The sequence below is a fragment of the Pleurodeles waltl genome, chromosome 5 (assembly GCF_031143425.1).
Source record: "Pleurodeles waltl isolate 20211129_DDA chromosome 5, aPleWal1.hap1.20221129, whole genome shotgun sequence".
Lineage (NCBI taxonomy): Eukaryota > Metazoa > Chordata > Amphibia > Caudata > Salamandridae > Pleurodeles > Pleurodeles waltl.
In genome coordinates, this window is record NC_090444.1 from 570,086,125 (window position 1) to 570,106,989 (window position 20,865).

A 20,865-nucleotide genomic window follows, 5' to 3' on the forward strand; every position below is an offset into this window, starting at 1 on the left:
CCCTCCCCTTGGGAGGAGGCACAAAGAGGGTGTACCCACCCTCAGGGCTAGTAGCCATTGGCTACTAACCCCCCAGACCTAAACACGCCCTTAAATTTAGTATTTAAGGGCTCCCCTGAACCTAAAGATTTAGATTCCTGAAACTACAAGAAGAAGAAGACTGCTGAGCTGAAAAACCCCTGCAGAGGAAGAACAGAAGACACCAACTGCTTTGGCCCCAGTCCTACCGGCCTGTCTCCTGCCTTCCAAAGAAACCTGCTCCAGCGACGCTTTCCAAAGGACCAGCGACCTCTGAATCCTCAGAGGACTGCCCTGCTTCAAGAAGGACAAACTCCTGAGGACAGCGGCCCTGCTCCAAAAGACTGCAACTTTGTTTCGAAGGAGCAGATTTAAAGACCCCTGCAACTCCCCGCAAGAAGCGTGAGACTTGCAACACTGCACGCGGTGACCCCGACTCGACTGGTGGAGAACCAACACCTCAGGGAGGACCCTCCGGCGACTCCGAGACTGTGAGTAACCAAAGTTGTCCCCCCTGAGCCCCCACAGCGACGCTTGCAGAGGGAATCCCGAGGCTCCCCCTGACCGCGACTGCCTGAACCTAAAGTCCCGACGGCTGGAAAAGACCCTGCACCCGCAGCCCCCAGCACCTGAAGGAACGGAACTTCTGTGCAGGAGTGACCCCCAGGAGGCCCTCTCCCTTGCCCAGGTGGTGGCTACCCCGAGGAGCCCCCCCTTGCCTGCCTGCACCGCTGAAGAGATCCATTGGTCTCTCATTGAAAACCATTGAAAACCCGACGCATGTTTGCACACTGCACCCGGCCGCCCGCGCCGCTGAGGGTGTACTTTCTGTGTGGACTTGTGTCCCCCCCCGGTGCCCTACAAAACCCCCCTGGTCTGCCCTCCGAAGACGCGGGTACTTGCCTGCTGGCAGACTGGAACCGGGGCACCCCCTTCTCTCCATTGAAGCCTATGTGTTTTGGGCACCTCTTTGACCTCTGCACCTGACCGGCCCTGAGCTGCTGGTGTGGTAACTTTGGGGTTGCTCTGAACCCCCAACGGTGGGCTACCTTGGACCCAAACCTGAGACTTGTAAGTGATTTACTTACCTGCCAAAACTAACAAAAACTTACCTCCCGCCGTGATCTGTGAAAATTGCACTGTGTCCACTTTTAAAACAGCTATTTGTGTTTTATGTGAAAAGTATATATGCTACTGTAATTATTCAAAGTTCCTAAAGTACTTACCTGCAATACCTTTCAAATGAGATATTACATGTAGAGTTTGAACCTGTGGTTCTTAAAATAAACTAAGAAAAGATTTTTCTATAACAAAACCTATTGCCTGGATTTGTCTCTGAGTGTGTGTTCCTCATTTATTGCCTGGGTGTATGTACAACAAATGCTTAACACTACTCCTTTGATAAGCCTACTGCTCGACCACACTACCACAAAATAGAGCATTAGTATTATCTCTTTTTGCCACTATCTTACCTCTAAGGGGAACCCTTGGACTCTGTGCATACTATTCCTTACTTTGAAATAGTGCATACAGAGCCAATTTCCTACAGCGTAACTGTATTGTTCTTAAGACTTTGTTTTTGAAGTAGACCTAGTTAGAAATATTGGGGGTTTCAGTGTTTGGGTTTAATAGGTGTGTGTAGGAAGCTGCTTCTCTATACGGTGCACTTAAAAAAGTACACCATGTAGAGAGGCCACTGGATCCCCCAGGTGGGTTGGCAGAGGCAAAAGTAGATGGGACTAATGCTCTATTTTGTGGTAGTTTGGGGAGCGGTTAGGCTTATTAGAGGGTATCACTAACCATTTGTTGTACTCTGAGGTTATAAAAGACACTCAAAGAATAAATCCGAGACCAATTTAGAAAAATAACAATTCTTTTTGTTTCTAGCCCAAGAACTTTGTCATCGGGTAAGTACACTTTTAAGCATAAATCCTTAGCGGTTTCAGAAATCAACACCGTGCAATTCTCAGGATTCTCTCAATGTTGTCCTATGGAGTAAAATAATGTTTAGCAAACACAGGGTTAACAGTGACTTATGAGGTCGGGAAACTTGGGTAAGTACTGGGTACTATTCAAACCCACACCAACATGTCGCAATGGGGCAGCTGGATGCAGGGGTGCAGTGAGGTGTCTGGAGTCCAGTGGTTCTCATTCAAGAGGTCCATCTCCCATAAACAGGCTGCAGGCTCTGGCTAGGAAGCCAGTCAGGGACAGCAAGCAGGTAGGTAGACTTGGGTTCTTGGGGGACAAAGGTGCACCTTTAGCTCTTGTGTCCAGGACTGACAGATGCAGGGGTGTCCTTGGGTGTCTGGTTTTCTCGTCTGGGAACTCTCTCAGTCAGGGGGTCCTGTGTGTTGAGGCTGTAGGCATTGTCTGGAGTCTATCAGGTAGATCCAGGGTGAACTCAAGTGCTTAGGAGCTAGGAGATGTCATTGGCACCAATGACTCTCCTCAGATGCCATCCGGGGCAACCGTTGCAGTGGTTGTTGGTGTCTGGTTTTCTCTCACCACAAGGTTGTGGGATAGGGGACCTGTGAGAAGAAGCTTCAGGCATCTCTGGTGAGTCCAAGATAGGTGAGACCACACTGAACTTGGAGTCTGTGCAGCTGGGGAACCACACTGGCACTGTTGGTTGGCCATCATGTAGCTGGGGAACTCGTAATGACCAGTGTCCAGTACTTGCATTTAAAATGACTTTCCTGGTCACTTACTGTGTCTCAGAATCAACCGACCTAGCAGGGGCATATCTGCTTGTGCATATATTTCCTCCTGTGCCCTGATGAACCCTGCATTAGGGGTGGCTGCAGTGATAGGGGACCTGGCACACAGGGGTACTTTCAATTAAGCCTGCACCAATGCACGTAGTATGCGATGGCGGCACTGTGGGTTTGGTGAAAGGTCCATGTGGGTGGTCCAACTGGTGCTGCAGCCCTCAAGGACCTTCCCTAGCACGCCAGGCCCTAGGTACCAGGGGTACTATTTACTAGGGATTTACAGTGGATGATCAAGTGTGCCAATTGTACAAAACAACTGTGAATTTGGAGAAAGACCTGGCACTGCAGACCTGTTTAGCAAGGACCCAGTGCACTAACAGTCGAAGCCACATCAGATACCAGGCAAAAGGTGGAGGGGGGCTAACTGCCAAGAAGGGTGGTTTCCTACATGGTGCCATTCATTACTAGGTACCTTGCTGACCATGTAAGCAGATGTGGTGACTCTGGTAAATCTTTAGGTGAGGTGCTTTTTACTCTGGTTACCCGTGAGCGCCAATTCAGGAGTGACTTTAAATTATTATTCCCACCAAGAACTTTGGTACTATTATCTATACTAATTTGCCAGATAGGTGTGTGGTGGTGGGGTGTTTGGTGGCTGGTGGGGTTGGTTGTGGTTTTAGGATGGGGGGCTGTGGGTGTAGTTTTTAGCTTTGTATGCATTAGTGTATTTTTCTTTACAAGCGTAAAAGCAGTGAGTGGCAAATAATTTTTGTGTGCGTTACTGAATTCTTATTTTCCAGCCCACGTTGCGTCCCTGCGGAAGCCTTTGGCTCTTCCTGCACTACCTTGGGAGTAGTGTTCTGAAGGGGTGTGCTTTGTTTTTCAAATTGGAGTAACAGTAGGAGGATCCCATAACTCCAGTTGTAACCTAACTCACTTGATCTAGTTGAGACCCCATATTCTGGGAGAAAACTGTGGGGGGGGGGGGGGCAAGGGGGGGGGTTAGGTGCATATGGGGTGGATGCACTCCATGGCGCCTCCCGCTTCCCCCCCAATGCCCTTACACTCCAAAGTTAACATCAAATAGTTTATTCATTGTAAGTGCAAATAAATTAAATTGACAGACATATTGACTCATGAAGTCCACACCCATATTGTAGTTATATGTGGAATTTTTACTATTTTAAAAGTATTATTGGTGTTGGAATCCAGTAAAACCCTGTTGTGTTTTTGCTTTTTGTCTTTTGTATGAATGACTAGAAACTAGGGACAGGAATGTCCTTTTTTCAAAGAACATTAACTTGTCACAATTCCTAAAAGGGTATCTACAGACAATTACTGTGTTCTTTAAGAGTAAGATTTACAGGTAAATCGGGCACTCTGGTGAATATTTTTACATGTGGGACAGTACCATGTGGGGTAACCTCTTATGGTATGGATTCTCCTGTTGCAGGCTATTGAAGCGATAGGGTCCCTGTAAATGGAAGTAAGTATTTGAACAGTCATTCTGTGGATTTGGCCCAAAAACGAACTTCATACTAAAGCTCCAGCAGCTCAATGTTTTAAAGCATGTTAATTTTTATTTAGGATTGCTTCATTTTTTCATCTTTGGGTATTTTAGAGCTCGAAACGGCAGGCCTCATCCTGATCTATACTGCATTTTGTTGTATAGCTAGCATTTTATTCCAGAAGTGGTTTGTTTTTTACAGACTGCCTTAAGATTCTCCACCCCCTCCTAATTCTCAATACTTGCCCAAGAGGTTTGGCCTTGTAAGGTTCAGCTTTACAGTGCAGCTATATGTGCGACCTATTGCTTCAATATATAGACAGACCTTTGGATCTGCCGTCTTTTGAAAAGGTTTGTGACTATGTCCATCAGATGTTGGATTATCGCTGCTGTTTGGTAGAGGTTTCTACCTCAAGTGGATTTATTGCAGTCTACTTGGAACATACAGCAAGGAGCTATTTGATAAATGTAGACATCTGGAAAGGGCTTATCACACTAACAGCAACACATTTGTTCATGTTGTTTAACTGCTTAGCTGGATATCTGCTAGAATCCTCATCCACCTTTCTGGGTTATTCTGCCTGGGAATAATAACATTTTCATTAGCATGGTTCTTTGATTTCATATTGGCAGAAGTATGTAACAGCATGAAATGTCAAATTTGCAATAAATAATGGCGCAATTAATGTAATGTAATTCGAGATTTATAAAGTGCGTTCCTACTCCAAGAGCATCGAAGCACTGGGAAGAAAGCACGTAGTAAAAAATAGACAGAGGATAAGAAAAATGAAGATAGAAAAACATCCAGGCCCATATTTATACTTTTTGACGTAAAACTGCGCTAACGCAGTTTTGCGTCAAAAAAATTAGCGCCGGCTAACGCCATTCTGAAGCACCATGCGGGCGCCGTATTTATTGAATGACGTTAGCCGCCGGCGCCGTCTGGTGTGTGTTAAAAAAAAAACGACGTACACCAGGCAGCGCCGGCATAGGGGAAAATGGAGCTTGGGCGTCAAGAAATGGGGCAAGTCAGGTTGAGGCAATTTTTGCGCCTCAACCCGATTTGCGCCATTTTTTTTTCACTCCCAACCCCCATAGAAATGACTCCTGTCTTAGCAAAGACAGGAGTCATGCCCCCTTGCCCAATGGCCATGCCCAGGGGACTTCTGTCCCCTGGGCATGGTCATTGGGCATAGTGGCATGTAGGGGGGCACAAATCAGGCCCCCCTATGCCACATTTTTTTTTTTTTTTTTTAAACTTACCTGAACTTACCTTAATGTCCCTGGGATGGGTCCCTCCAGCCTTGGGTGTCCTCCTGGGGTGGGCAAGGGTGACAGGGGGTGTCCCTGGGAGCATGGGAGGGCACCTCTGGGCTCCTTCAGAGCCCACAGGTCCCTTAACGCCTGCCTTTTGCAGGCGCTAAAAAACGGCGCAAAAGCGGCCGTACGTCATTTTTTTTTGACCCGCCCACTCCCGGGCGTGATTTTTGCCCGGGAGTGTAAATCCGACGCACATGCCTCAGAGTCGATTTTTTTTAGACGGAAACGCCTACCTTGCATCTCATTAACGCAAAGTAGGTGTCCACGCTAAAAAATGACGCTAACTCCATGGACTTTGGCGCTAGACGCGTCTAACGCCAAAGTATAAATATGGAGTTAGTTTTGCGTCGAAATTGCGCCAAAAAAAACGACGCCATTCCAGCGCAAACAGAGTATAAATATGCCCCTTAATAACTGAAACAAACTAAATCCAAAGACCCTGATCTTGATGTACCAAAAAATTAACGAGGAAAGAGCCAAGTTTTCACCATTTTCCTAAATTTCATATAGCCTGATTCTTGCCTAATATTCTGTGGGAGAGAGTTCCATCCTCTGGCTGCAGCTACTGTAAAAGCTTTGTCTCCCCATTTGGCTTTGTGTGCGAGGGACCTGAATCAAGTGAGCTTGGGAAGACCTCAAGCTTCTTTTAGGTACATACAGGAGGAGTCTGGAAGTCAGGTACCGTGGTCCTATTCAATGAACTGCCTTAAAAGTAAGACCGAGCGACTTAAACTGGATACGCTGCGCCACTGGTAACCAATGTAATTTCCTGAGACTCTCTCTGATATACATCGTGGGAGATTACGAACCGCTCTAACAGTGGAATTCTGAACTAATTGGAGTCTTTTTATCAGCCCCTTATCCAGATTAAGGAACAGTGCATTACAGTAGTCTATCTTGGACATTACCAATGCCAGGATAGCAGATACTCTGTATTCTTGTAACAAATATGGGAACATTTTTCTGAGCATTTTAATTGACCATAAACTGATGTTTACCACATGATTAATCTTTTTTTAAAAGACAGATGTTCATCGAACAAAATGCCTAGGTTTCTAGTAACAGTAGTGGGCACTGGGCAGTTACCACATTCAGAGGGCCACCACCGTGAGTTCCATAAATTCTTTCCAGGTCCAAAACATAAAACTTCAGTTTTGGTGGCATTCATTTTTAGCCAATTGGTCTTCATCCATTTACTCACTTCCACCATACAATTACTGAACCAAACTGCAACCTCCTCCCATGGCTGATTAATAGGAATAATAAGCTGGGAGTCATCAGCATAGGAAGATGGAATGAAACCAAAAGTACGAATTAGGCTAGCCAAAGGCGCTACATACACATTAAACAATGTGGGGCTGAGGGAAGATCCCTGCGGAATCCCACATGGCAGAAGATCAGGTCTAGATTTGAAATCACCACAGCTAACTGTGGTCCATCTATTTGTAAGAAAAGACTTCAAAAGTTTAAGCGCCTTGTCCCTCAAACTCACATGATGCAAACAGGACATTAATAGTGTGGGAGAGATAGTGTCGAAGGCAGCGGATAAATCTAAAAGAACCAAAACGGCCCCCTTGCCTTCATCAACCATCCTTCGAATAGTATCAGAGGATGAGATTAGGGCAGTTTCAGTACTATGCCCTTTTCTGAACCCGTATTGGGAGATATCAAGAGCATCCGCTTTTGTTAAAACTCGATCAATTCAGAGTTAAAAAAAAATTCTAGAATCTTTGCCAAAAAGGGGAGACGTGCTATTGGCCGCAAATTACTCATGTCCTGATTATCCCCCTCTGTTTTTTTCTTGAGGGGTACTACTATAGTTTCTTTCCAGATAGATGGGTACTCCCCAGACATAGCTACCTCTTGGTAAATGGGGACCAACATCCGTGCCATTAAATCCGGAACCAAGTGAAAAATGGAAGGAGGACACAGATCCAGAGGGGAGCCCGATTTAATTTCAAGAATCTTCTTTTTAATAGTATCCAAGGAAGGGGGTTGGAAATATGACATTAGTGACTGGCCATCTGCTGTAGCACTCACTGTTATCATGGGGGGTAATACTTCGGGAATGATCTGGGTATCAAAGTTGCTATGTATTTGCAATATCTTATTTTCAAAATGAAAAGCAACTTTGTCACAGAAACCCTGAGTTTTCTAGAACAGCCGGCTTCATGGGCACAGTTAGGGCCTTAATAGTCTTAAAAAGTTCCCTGGGGGCATTAATAGCCTCCTTTACTTTGGTAGTATAAAATTTAGATTTGGCCATAAATTGTGCTGCTTTATAAGCCTTTAGAGTGGACTTAAGGGCCACCCTTTCCTCAGGTACTGGATTAAGTTTCCACTGTCTTTCCTGCTGTCGATTCCTTCTTTGAAGGAGTTTGAGGTCTTTTGTAAACCAAGGATGACCTGGTTTCTTCTGACTATTGGGCCTTCTAATTACAGGGGGTACCATTTCTTCCATGGTCATTTGCACTACTTTCAGAAAGCTGTCAATCAAGGGCAAGGCCATAGCTTTACCCTTATCCCAACCAGCTTCTAAAGCTGGGCCTAATTCCTCTACTTTAACCTGTTTCCATAACCTGGCTACCTTGTTCGTTTCCACGTTAGCAGCCCCAACATTCTTTGAGGCGAGTTTAAATTTCAGCAGATGATGATCCGTCCAACTCAAATGTATCATGGTTACCTCCACCTGTTGAGTAGCTCGTGCAAACACCCCATCCAGAATATGCCCTGCAATATGGGTGGCCGACAAGACTCTGGAGGTCAAATCCAGGGCCTCCATAAAGTTAATGAATTCACGGATCTTAGGAGTTGACGTCTCATCAAAGTGCATGTTAAAATCGCCCAATATCACAGCTTTTGCAGACAGAACCATAGGTTCTATCAACTTAGGCCAAGACTGTAAACAATTTTTAGTCGGTCCTGGTTGACGATATATCAACAGCCCCTCTAGTATAACCCCACTGTTTTGAGAAATTGTAAATGTCATGGTCTCACATGAATCTGTTGAACTAATGCATGTGCATACCAACGTAGACCTATAGATAATGGCCAGCCCCCCCCCTGTTCTGAGGTCTATCAAGTCTGTGGAAGGTAAAACCTGGTGAAGAGGCGACAATAAAGTCTGGATCCGATTCTACTTTACCCCAGGTTTCAGTAATAAATAGACAATCAATCTGCCAATTATCAATCATTTCGCAGATTTCCTGTTTGTTTGGGAAGGGACCTAGCATTTATTAAGGTATACTGAAAGCTGTAATTATGAAATGCCTTCGGTTTCATTTTTTTCTCTCCCAACCCTGCCGGCCTAATGTCTTGGTTTCTTACCTTTGTTGCCTCTATAGGGACTTGAATAACCCAATTACAGGTTTCACAGGTCCAAATAGATCCACCCTTTCTCAAAGGCTTAGATACTACATTATTAGTCGGGTTAGGTGATAGTATGAAAAAAATACTGCAGCTGCGGTGTTGAAGTTCTTGATTCTATTCCTGTGCTTTTATTAATAGTGAAACACTGACCAAAAACCATGCCTATTTGCTTTATAGAATGCCACAAAAACTGTGCTTCCCAGAATGTATTCTCATCCTATCTTCATTTCCTTCCTTCGGTTCAAGGGCAGCATAGGCTGCACTTTGCAAGGCAGCTTTTGAAAAGCGATTAAAGGAGGGGCTGTTGATAAAACATTTCAACAAAATGTGTAGTGCTTTAATATGTAAACAGGAAAGCAGTTTAAAGTAGGTCATCTGTGTATTATGCTAATTTTTCAGATTGATCTTGTATTTGCAAGATTGGCCATGCAGACTATTCCTGACAATTTGGATCTCCGTGATGATTCACGTTTGAAGAGCCTTGATATACGGTGTATAAGAAGCTTAAATGGTAACATCATTTCATTTTTTTTCTTCCTATCTACAGCGGTATTATTATCTTGTTAAATTGATTTGGCAGCTTACCTGAAATATTATGTTCGATGGCATCTGTCGCTGTAGATACGCATGTTTTGCAATAGCTCGCCATCTGGTGTTGGGCCGGAGTGTTACAAGTTGTTTTTCTTCGAAGAAGTCTTTCGAGTCACGGGACCGAGTGACTCCTCCTTTTGTCTCCATTGCGCATGGGTGTCGACTCCATCTTCGATTGTTTTTTTTCCGCCATCGGGTTCGGACGTGTTCCTGTCGCTCCGAGTTTCGGAACGGAAAATTAGCTAATTTCGGAAGATTTTCCTCGGTATTGTTGCGTTCGGGATCGGCGTACTTAGATTCAACACCGCATCGAAGAGCTCCGGTGCCCTTCGGGGTAGTTTTTCGATCCCCCGTCGGGGCCTGGTCGGCCCGACCGCGTGCTGAAGAACGCCGATGGAACGGACCCCGTTCCGTTTCTGCCCCAAATGCCACAATAAATACCCCTATACAGACCAACACTTGGTCTGTAACCTGTGCCTGTCACCTGAGCACAGTGAAGACACCTGTGAGGCCTGTCGTGCGTTCCGGTCCCGAAAGACACTCCGAGACCGTTGAGCCAGGAGACTTCAGATGGCGTCCGCGCCGACAGCCCACTGAGAGTTCGAGGAGCAGGAAGAGGAAGGTACCTTCTCGATCCAAGAATCAGACTCCGAAGGATTCGACGATACACAAACCGTGAGTAAGACGTCGAAAACCACACAGAGGAAGATTTACAAGGCCCAGGGGACGCCACTGCCATCAGGCCATGGCTCCACCCATAAATTCGGTGACCGACCGTCGGCACCGAAAAAGGCCCAAACAGTGCCGAGATCGTCCGACTCCGGTCGAGACACCGGCACGCAGCCTTCTCGGGACCGAGAAAGTGCTGGAGACAAGCCTTGACACCGAGATGCCGGTGTGGACACGGCTCGACGCCGAGACAGCGGCACCGAAGAAGATCGACGCCGAGAGGTTTCGGCCCCGAAAAAGAAAAAAGTCCCCTCGGAGCCGAAAAAACACGCAGACAGGGTTTCGGTGCCGAAACGAACTGCAAGCGACCCAGCTTCAGGCTCTTATACAAAAGAGCACTCGCTAACCTCCCAAATGCAAAAGCATAGGTTTGAGGAAGAGCTACAATCAACTGATGTGGACCATACGCAAAAGCGTATCTTCATACAGCAGGGGACAGGAAAAATAAGCACCCTTCCCCCCATTAGAAGAAAGAGAAGGTTGGAGTTCCAAACTGAACAGACACCACAACCAAAAGTGGTGAAAAGAGTTACCCCACCACCCTCTCCTCCGCCCGTGATTAACGTCTCACCAGCACGAACTCCATCACACTCCCCAGCTCACACCACCATAAGCCAGGGTGACCAAGATCAAGACGCATGGGACCTATACGACGCCCCAGTGTCAGATAACAGTCCGGAGGCATACCCTACGAAGCCATCTCCACCAGAAGACAGCACCGCGTATTCTCAAGTGGTGGCTAGAGCAGCACAATTTCACAACGTAAGCCTCCACTCAGAACAGGTCGAGGATGATTTTTTATTCAACACACTCTCCTCCACCCACAGCTCATACCAAAGCCTGCCTATGCTCCCTGGTATGCTCCGGCACGCAAAAGACATCTTTAAGGAGCCGGTCAAAAGTAGGGCAATCACACCAAGGGTGGAAAAAAAGTATAAGGCGCCTCCTACAGACCCGGTTTTCATCACTACACAGCTGCCACCAGACTCTGTTGTTGTAGGAGCAGCTAGGAAAAGGGCCAACTCTCACACATCTGGAGATGCACCACCCCCAGATAAAGAAAGCCGCAAGTTCGATGCAGCTGGTAAAAGAGTCGCAGCACAAGCTGCAAACCAGTGGCGCATCGCGAACTCCCAGGCACTACTTGCGCGCTATGACAGAGCCCACTGGGACGAGATGCAACATCTCATTGAACATCTGCCCAAGGACTTACAAAATAGGGCAAAACAAGTGGTTGAGGAGGGACAGACCATTTCCAACAACCAGATCCGCTCCTCCATGGACGCTGCAGATACAGCTGCACGGACAATTAATACATCTGTAACTATCAGAAGGCATGCATGGCTCCGAACGTCTGGATTTAAACCAGAGATTCAACAAGCAGTTCTCAATATGCCTTTTAATGAAAAAACTGTTCGGTCCAGAAGTGGACACAGCGATTGAGAAACTCAAAAAAGATACGGACACTGCCAAAGCCATGGGCGCACTCTACTCCCCGCAGAGCAGAGGGAATTACAGCACATTCCGTAAAACACCCTTTCGAGGGGGGTTTTGGGGTCAGAGCACACAAGCCAGCACCTCACAAGCAACACCGTCCAGTTACCAGGGACAGTATAGAGGAGGTTTTCGGGGACAATATAGAGGAGGGCAATTCCCTAGAAATAGAGGAAGATTTCAGAGCCCCAAAACCCCTACTACTAAACAGTGACTCACATGTCACTCACCCCCTCCACACAACACCAGTGGGGGGGAAGAATAAGTCATTATTACAAAGCATGGGAGGAAATCACTACAGACACTTGGGTTCTAGCAATTATCCAACATGGTTATTGCATAGAATTTCTACAATTCCCTCCAAACATACCACCAAAAGCACAAAATTTGACAACACACCATTCCAATCTCCTGGAGATAGAAGTGCAGGCACTATTGCAAAAGAATGCAATCGAATTAGTGCCAAACACACAAACACAGGAGTTTACTCACTGTACTTTCTGATACCAAAGAAGGACAAAACGCTGAGACCAATCCTAGACCTCAGAGTAGTGAACACTTTCATCAAATCAGACCACTTTCACATGGTCACACTACAAGAAGTATTGCCATTGCTAAAACTACACGACTACATGGCAACTTTAGACCTCAAGGATGCTTATTTCCATATACCAATACACCCATCGCACAGGAAATACCTAAGGTTTGTATTCAAGGGAATACATTACCAATTCAAGGTACTGCCTTTCGGATTAACAACCGCACCAAGAGTCTTTACCAAATGTCTAGCGGTAGTCGCTGCACACATAAGAAGGCAGCAAATACATGTGTTTCCATATCTAGACGACTGGCTAATCAAGGCCCATTCGTTAATACAGTGCTCAAATCACACAAATCATATCATACAAACCCTCTTCAAACTAGGGTTCACCATCAATTTCACAAAATCCAAAATTCTGCCGCGCAAGGTACAACAATACCTGGGAGCCATAATAGACACATCAAAAGGAGTAGCCAAGCCAAGTCCACAAAATTCGAAATTTCAACACCATCATACAACGCATGTATCCAACACAAAGGATACACGCAAAGATGGTACTACAACTCCTAGGCATGATGTCTTCATGCATAGCCATTGTCCCAAACGCAAGACTGCACATGAGGCCCTTACAACAGTGCCTAGCATCACAATGGTCACAAGCACAGGGTCACCTTCTAGATCTGGTGTTAATAGACCGCCAAACTTACCTCTCGCTTCTGTGGTGGAACAACATAAATTTAAACAAAGGGCGGCCTTTCCAAGACCCAGTGCCACAATACGTAATAACAACAGATGCTTCCATGACAGGGTGGGGAGCACACCTCGATCAACACAGCATACAAGGACAATGGAACATACATCAAACAAAACTGCATATAAATCACCTAGAACTTCTAGCAGTTTTTCAAGCACTAAAAGCTTTCCAACCAATAATAGTTCACAAATACATTCTCGTCAAAACAGACAACATGACAACAATGTATTATCTAAACAAGCAAGGGGGGACACACTCCACGCAGTTAAGCCTGTTAGCACAAAAGATTTGGCGTTGGGCAATTCACAACCAAATTCGCCTAATAGCACAATTTATACCAGGGATCCAAAATCAACTCGCAGACAATCTCTCTCGATCACCAACAGGTCCACGAATGGGAAATTCACCCCCAAATTCTGAACACTTATTTCAAACTCTGGGGAACACCTCAGATAGACTTGTTTGCGACAAGGGAGAACGCAAAATGCCAAAACTTCGCATCCAGATACCCACACAAACAGTCCCAAGGCAATGCCCTATGGATGAACTGGTCAGGGATATTTGCTTACGCTTTTCCTCCTCTCCCTCTCCTTCCTTACCTGGTAAACAAACTCAGTCAAAACAAACTCAAACTCATATTGATAGCACCAACTTGGGCAAGGCAACCCTGGTACACAACGCTGCTAGACCTATCAGTAGTACCATGCATCAAATTGCCCAACAGGCCAGATCTGTTGACACAGCACAACCAAAAGATCAGACACCCAGATCCAGCATCGCTGAATCTAGCAATCTGGCTCCTGAAATCCTAGAATTCGGGCACTTACAACTTACCCAAGAATGTATGGAAGTCATAAAACAAGCCAGAAGGCCATCCACCAGGCACTGCTATGCAAGTAAATGGAAGAGGTTTGTTTGCTACTGCCATATTAATCAAATACAACCATTAAACACAACTCCAGAACATGTAGTGGGTTACTTGCTTCACTTACAAAAATCTAACCTGGCTTTCTTTTCCATTAAAATACACCTTGCAGCAATATCTGCATACCTGCAGACTACCTATTCAACTTCCCTATGTAAGATACCAGTCATTAAAGCATTCATGGAGGGCCTTAGGAGAATTATACCACCAAGAACACCACCTGTTCCTTCATGGAACCTAAATGTTGTCCTAACTAGACTTATGGGTCCACCTTTTGAACCCATGCACTCCTGCGACATACAGTTCCTAACCTGGAAGGTGGCATTTCTCATCGCCATTACTTCCCTAAGAAGAGTAAGCGAGATTCAGGCGTTTACAATACAGGAACCTTTTATACAACTACACAAGAATAAGGTCGTCCTAAGGACCAATCCTAAATTTTTGCCAAAGGTTATTTCACCGTTCCATCTAAATCAAACAGTGGAACTTCCAGTGTTCTTTCCACAGCCAGATACCGTAGCTGAAAGGGCACTACATACATTAGATGTCAAAAGAGCATTGATGTATTACATTGACAGAACAAAAAACATCAGAAAGACTAAACAACTATTTATTGCATTTCAAAAACCTCATGCAGGAAACCCAATATCAAAACAAGGTATAGCCAGATGGATAGTTAAATGCATCCAAATCTGCTACCTTAAAGCTAAACGACAGCTGCCCATTACACCAAGGGCACACTCAACCAGAAAGAAAGGTGCTACCATGGCCTTTCTAGGAAACATCCCAATGCAAGAAATATGTAAGGCAGCCACATGGTCTACGCCTCACACATTCACCAAGCACTACTGTGTAGACGTGTTATCCGCACAACAAGCCACAGTAGGTCAAGCCGTATTAAGAACATTATTTCAGACTACTTCCACTCCTACAGGCTGATCCACCGCTTTTGGGGAGATAACTGCTTACTAGTCTATGCAAAACATGCGTATCTACAGCGACAGATGCCATCGAACTGAAAATGTCACTTACCCAGTGTACATCTGTTCGTGGCATCAGTCGCAGTAGATTCGCATGTGCCCACCCGCCTCCCCGGGAGCCTGTAGCAGTTTGGAAGTTACCTTCAATTATTTATATATGTATCATCTCAACCTTAAATAGGTGCATACTTAGTCACTCCATTGCATGGGCACTATTACTCCAATTCAACTCCTACCTCACCCTCTGCGGGGAAAAACAATCGAAGATGGAGTCGACGCCCATGCGCAATGGAGACAAAAGGAGGAGTCACTCGGTCCCGTGACTCGAAAGACTTCTTCGAAGAAAAACAACTTGTAACACTCCGGCCCAACACCAGATGGCGAGCTATTGCAAAACATGCGAATCTACTGCGACTGATGCCACGAACAGATGTACACTGGATAAGTGACATTTTCATTACTATACTTTCAGCATAACTATGATGCATTGAAATACTTTGTAATGTTTGTGGATGAGTTACTTTACCATCTTCCCTCCTCCATCACCCTTTACTCATCCCAAGCCCCTGGGATGAGTAAATGAGGGATATACTCCCAATTAACACTTCTGGGTTTCTTTCCTCCTCCACCCCTCCATTACTTCTGTCAATCTAACTAACAAAATCTCATATCCACGGCTCAAATTAACTCATAATAATACTAAAACTGTACTCCTATTTCACAATACTAATCCATCACTAATTCTTGTTGGGTTCCTGAGTAGCGTGCTACTTGCTGAAAAGCGCTTCGACTCCTCGTTAGGGGTAGTAATAGCTATATAAATACTATTACAATACAATAAGAGATGCCTTACAAAGTTGAAGTTGAGACCTTGAAACCAGATGGCTGCAATTTCTAGGAAGTTGAAGGATGTGGTTTGCATTTCAGATGAGTAAAAGCCTTGAGCATTGTAGCTTCACAAAATGTGATGCCCCAGTGGAAGAACCTGTGTGAAGAGAACTGCCATAGTATTCAGGACCAAGTATTTGAAGGCAATGGCAGGCATTGGTTGATTCTAATTGTCTTTGTTGAAGGAAGCAGTGTGTTAGTTTTAGTGTACTTTGAGACTTAATAGCATGTTGTGGTAACGCCAAACTCCTCTCTTTCACAAGCTATTGATTGAGTTGTGGTTATCTAGATAAGCTTTAGTTGGAAAGTGTTTGTGGTTATTTGATGAATGGGGAGCAAAGGATTATAAATAGTTTCAGGTTTTTCAAAGATACACTGTAGTCATGAGTTTCTAGCTAAAAAAGGATTAGGTGAATGAATGCCCTTAAGTAAAATTAACATTTACAGTGGCCCTTGTAGAACAGCTCTTCAGTTACATTATTCATGCAATGGATTTTAGTTAACTCAAATGTTTCTTTCCTATGAATTCTACACCAGATCTCTCCACCTTCCATGGAAACCCCTGTCCTTTAACTTGCTTGAATTGGGTGCCTTTTTCCCTCCTAGCAAGAAATTGGGTTGTTGGTTGAGAGGTGAAACCCTTTTCGAGCAGGAGCCCTAATCCTTGATGGGATGAACTACAAAATTCACTAAATTGTGTGACCCTCTAGTAGCTTGGCTCAAAAGCAGTCAGGCTTAATTTACAGGCAGATTGTAAAGTATTTATGCAGCGCACAAACAGTAATAAGCGAAAACACAGCACAAGAAAAATCCCCACCAATTTAGAAAAATAAAGTACATGTTATTTAATAAAATGAGACCAAGACTACAAAAAACCAATCAGTAGAACAAAAGATGTGCAGTTTCAGAGACTTGGGTAGGTATAGTGCCTAAAGCACAACACGCCACCTGTGGTCTTCTGGTCATGCTAGACTGGGGGAAGGTCACAAGGTCAGGCTGACAGCAATGGAGCACAGACAACCGATACAGGGACCATGTTAGTCCAGATGAAATAGTTACCTTAAGTCCAATGCCCTCAGTTTGTAGAGTTCCATTGGTGGCGGAGAAGGTAGCGAGAAGCAGGGAAAGCATTGCAGCAGTTGTTGCTTTACTGCAAAGATCTGGTAATGTGTTAATGATGGAAGTTGCTTGAGCTTCATGCTGGCTGTCGCAGCAGGTTGTTGCTGTAGCACAAAGCGTAGATCTTGTGTTGGCAGTAGCTGTAGCATGAAGAGTCAGGGTTATTGGGGCATTCCATTAGCAGTCAATTCAGGCAGCATGATCTCTGCGTAAATTGGCCTGTTCAGTTGTGAAAAGTCCAAAACATCGGGGCTCCTCCTTGGCTTATGAGTGCACTCTGATGCCAGCCATGGCTCCAGGACCTGGGGATGCACCTCTTGGTGATTAGGGGTGTATTCTAGCAGAGGTCCTCAGATCCAGTTGCAGACCAGCTAAACAGGTGAAGGGAGGCCTCTGCAAATTATGTCCCTGTAGCTTGTTGTATTTCAGTAACTCAGATCAGGAGGCCAGCTAACTAGCCCTCGAAGCCACTCCTGCATTCAAGGAGAAGGTTGAGTTTTCCTTCCTCAGGCAGCAGGGAAGCCCTCCTAAGTAGGGGTGGGCAGAACTTGTAGAGTTTCTCTGCATGGAATTCCGCAGAGCTGCATGAAGACTGATTCCACAGAGTTCCACAAACAGGCAGAAATTGACACGTCGCGCTGCTCTTGCTGATTTATTTGTATTTTAAATTTTTATTTTTTTTAAATTGTATTTATTTATGTATTTTAGCACTCTGAGCTTGTTCCATGCTGAAATCAGTGTGAATGGCACCACGCGGCACAGCACTGCTTCTCGAGTTGGTTTGGCTGCTGCATGAGTAGATTTTCTACTCGGGCATCAGCTCTCACTGCAAACGTTGCGACTGCACGGATTGGGAAAATCTCACCAGCTGTTCTCTTACCATATGAAATTCACGCTAGAGTACACCAAGAACTGATCTGAAGTGTGGCTCTGGAGGTCCAATATTTAAACCTGGTTCCAGCCTTTCAGAGTAGGGGAAACTTCTAGAACACCCCCGCAACTGGTTATGGAAACTCACTTTCTTTCCCTGTTGAGGCTCCAGGTGATCTAGGGGGACAATAGACTGGTGTCCAGTTCAAGTCGCAGCCATTTGAAATGTAAGTGGGGCACGAAACAGTGTACTCATTACATTCCTTCCTGCTCACAGTCCAAAGCTTTTCCTTATTAAATGTAATAGGATAACCCAATGGGAGATATAGGCCCTACAGTAGTCAAAAACAAATGCAAGGGTTTCCCACAACCAGAACATGCGATATGTGAAAACATGTCTGCAGGACAGTGCAACTGTTGGCATGGTTACCCCCCACTTTTTGCCTAGTGTTGATGCCAACTTTGAAAGTGTGTTGGGACCCTGCTAACCAGGCCCCAGCACCAGTTTTCTTTCCCTGAAACTGTACCTTTGTTTCCACAACTGGCACAGCCCTGGCACACAGTTAATTCCCTTGTAAAATGTACCCATGATACGAATGGCCCTGTGGCCAGGGAAGGTCTCTAAGGGCGGCAGCATTTATTAAGCCACATTGGGGGACCACTGACTCAGCCCTTGCACACTGCCTTGCATCTTGTGTGTGCTGGTGAGGAGAAAAAGGCAACGTCGACATGGCACTCCTCTCAGGGTGCTATGCCCACAAACCACTGCCTGTGGCATAGGTAGGTCACCCCTCTAGCAGGCCTTAGAGCCCTAAGGCAGGGTGCACTATACCACAGGTGAGGGCATAGCTGCATGAGCAATATGCCCCTACAGTGTCTAAGCCAATTCTTAAACATTGTAAGTGCAGTGTAGCCATATTGAGTATATGGTCTGGGAGTTTCTTTGCGAACGCCACAGCTCTATAATGACTTCACTGAATACTGGGAAGTTTGGTCTCAACCTTCTCAGCACAATAAACCCACACTGATGCCAGTGTGGGATTTATTGAAAAATGCACACAGAGGGCATCTTAGAGATGCCCCCTTTATGTTACTACAACTGCTAGTGTAGGACTGACCTGTCTGTGCCAGCCTGCCACTTTCAGACTAGTTTCTGACCACATGGGGTGAGTGCCTTTGTGCACTGTGTGGTCAGAAACAAAGCCTGTCCTGGGTGGAGGTGCTTCACGCCTCCCCGGCAGGAACTGTAACACCTGGCATTGAGCCTAAGAGGCTCAAGCCTCGAGTTACAGTACCCCAGGGTGCTCTAGCTAGTGGAAATGCCCACCCGTCCCCTGGACAAAGCCCTACTTTTGGCGGCAAGTCTGGCGGGAAAATTAGGAAAACAGGGACGAGTGACCACCCCAGCCAGGACCACACCTAAGTTGTCCAGAGCTGAGGTGACCCCCCTCTCTGAAGAATCCTCCATCTTGGTTTGGAGGACAGGGACCAATAGGAATGTGCCCCCTCAAAGAAAGTACCAAATCCACATACTGCGCAATTGACTTGATTGGGACTTTGTAGAGGGGTTTCTGGGTTTAGGATTTGTCTTGGGGCATCTTCTATCTTTCGACATGGACTAAAAATGAAATTGTGAGAAACCCCTACCAAATAACCACCAATCTGATGACTTATGAAAATTTGCCCAAGCACTGCCCAGTAGGATATCTTTCGTTGTAGGCCATTCATAGAAAACCTAGCAGGTGGGAGAATTCTAATCTTTAGGTTTTTATCTTTGTTCCAGCAGATGCTAGTGCCTTCTGCACTTCTATATGGGTCTAGATTTCTTGTTTGATTTTACATACCTGTACAAATAAATATCCTTCTTTCTAAAGAGGTACTGAATTGTAGTATATTAACCACGATCACCTGGTACAATAAACCTAGATTAATTTTAAAATGTCTTTCTAATGTCCTCATTCATTCGACTGGACTTTAAAGTATACCTAGCTTGTTCATGTTATTTAAACCTGGTTTCCAACTTCCCAATAATGGACTGCTTTGTCTTATGTCCCTGTGCCTTCCAGATAAGTAATAATAATTTTACTTTGTTGGTTGTCACTTTTGTGCTTTAAAACTGGAAAAGCCCTGCTTCTTAATCCTAAGTAGATCCTCCAAAAATACTGGTTCATGTGTTGTACGCGCCACATTGTCCCACCTCTGTCCTTCGCTTAATTTATTTTCCTTCTCCATCTGGTTAATAAAACCTGAAACAGCCATTTGGGCACAGTGACATGAACCATTGTGATTTTCCTTTTGCCCTTTAGTCTTGTACAATTTGTCAATAGTCACTAAATATGTTTACCAAATGGTTGGTTCATACTACCAAATGCTGACTTGCTTCTCATGTGCACCCAGGTTGCAGGGTTACTGATGAAATTCTTCACTTGGTGCCCAACAAGGAGAACTTCCGACTAACCTTAAGAGCTGTTAAACTGTGGGCAAAAAGTAAGTATTTGTGATTTTCTTGCTGTTAAGTGTTTTGCTCTAATCAATTTTCCTTTAATATTTTTCTAGAATGTTGATAGTTTGTAAAATTTCAAAACTGTTGGACAACAGCATAATAATTTCTGTTTAAGTATTTAGCTTTCGTGTAAGACAGAGGTCTCCAAACTTTTTAATGCCGTGCCCCCCCAGTTGAAAAATAAACATCATTGGGCCCCCCTCAGAATTTTTCACAATTATTTTATAAACATGGCAATGGTTAAATATGTCTAAACCTATTTAAACATTGCAGTTAAGTACAGTTGCCTTTTAAAAAACTGCAATAACATGCTTCTGCTTAAAACAAAGGCCTGTTATCTGTATAATATTTATTTTGGCCAGAGTCTGGGGCCCCCCCTGGGATCACTTCAGGCCCCCCTAGGGGGGCCCGCCCCCAGTTTGAAGACCTCTGGTGTAAGATAATACCCTACAGAATACGTTCTAGTGCCCATTCAGAAAGATTTTTCTGTGAGGTGGTCTGCTATGGTCAAGAGTTAAACATCAGAGTAGTTTGTGACCTACT

General features: G+C 45.0%; 1 protein-coding gene across 1 annotated transcript in view; it reads left to right on the forward strand.

Moving 5' to 3' along the window:
- Nucleotides 1–20,865, forward strand: part of PAPOLG (poly(A) polymerase gamma) — a 523,629-nt gene that overhangs the window by 133,674 nt on the left and 369,090 nt on the right. The window contains exons 7-8 of the mRNA XM_069234379.1: nucleotides 9,328–9,439; nucleotides 20,217–20,306. Coding sequence (XP_069090480.1) covers nucleotides 9,328–9,439; nucleotides 20,217–20,306 — 202 coding nt within the window. The remainder of the gene's footprint in view (nucleotides 1–9,327; nucleotides 9,440–20,216; nucleotides 20,307–20,865) is intronic.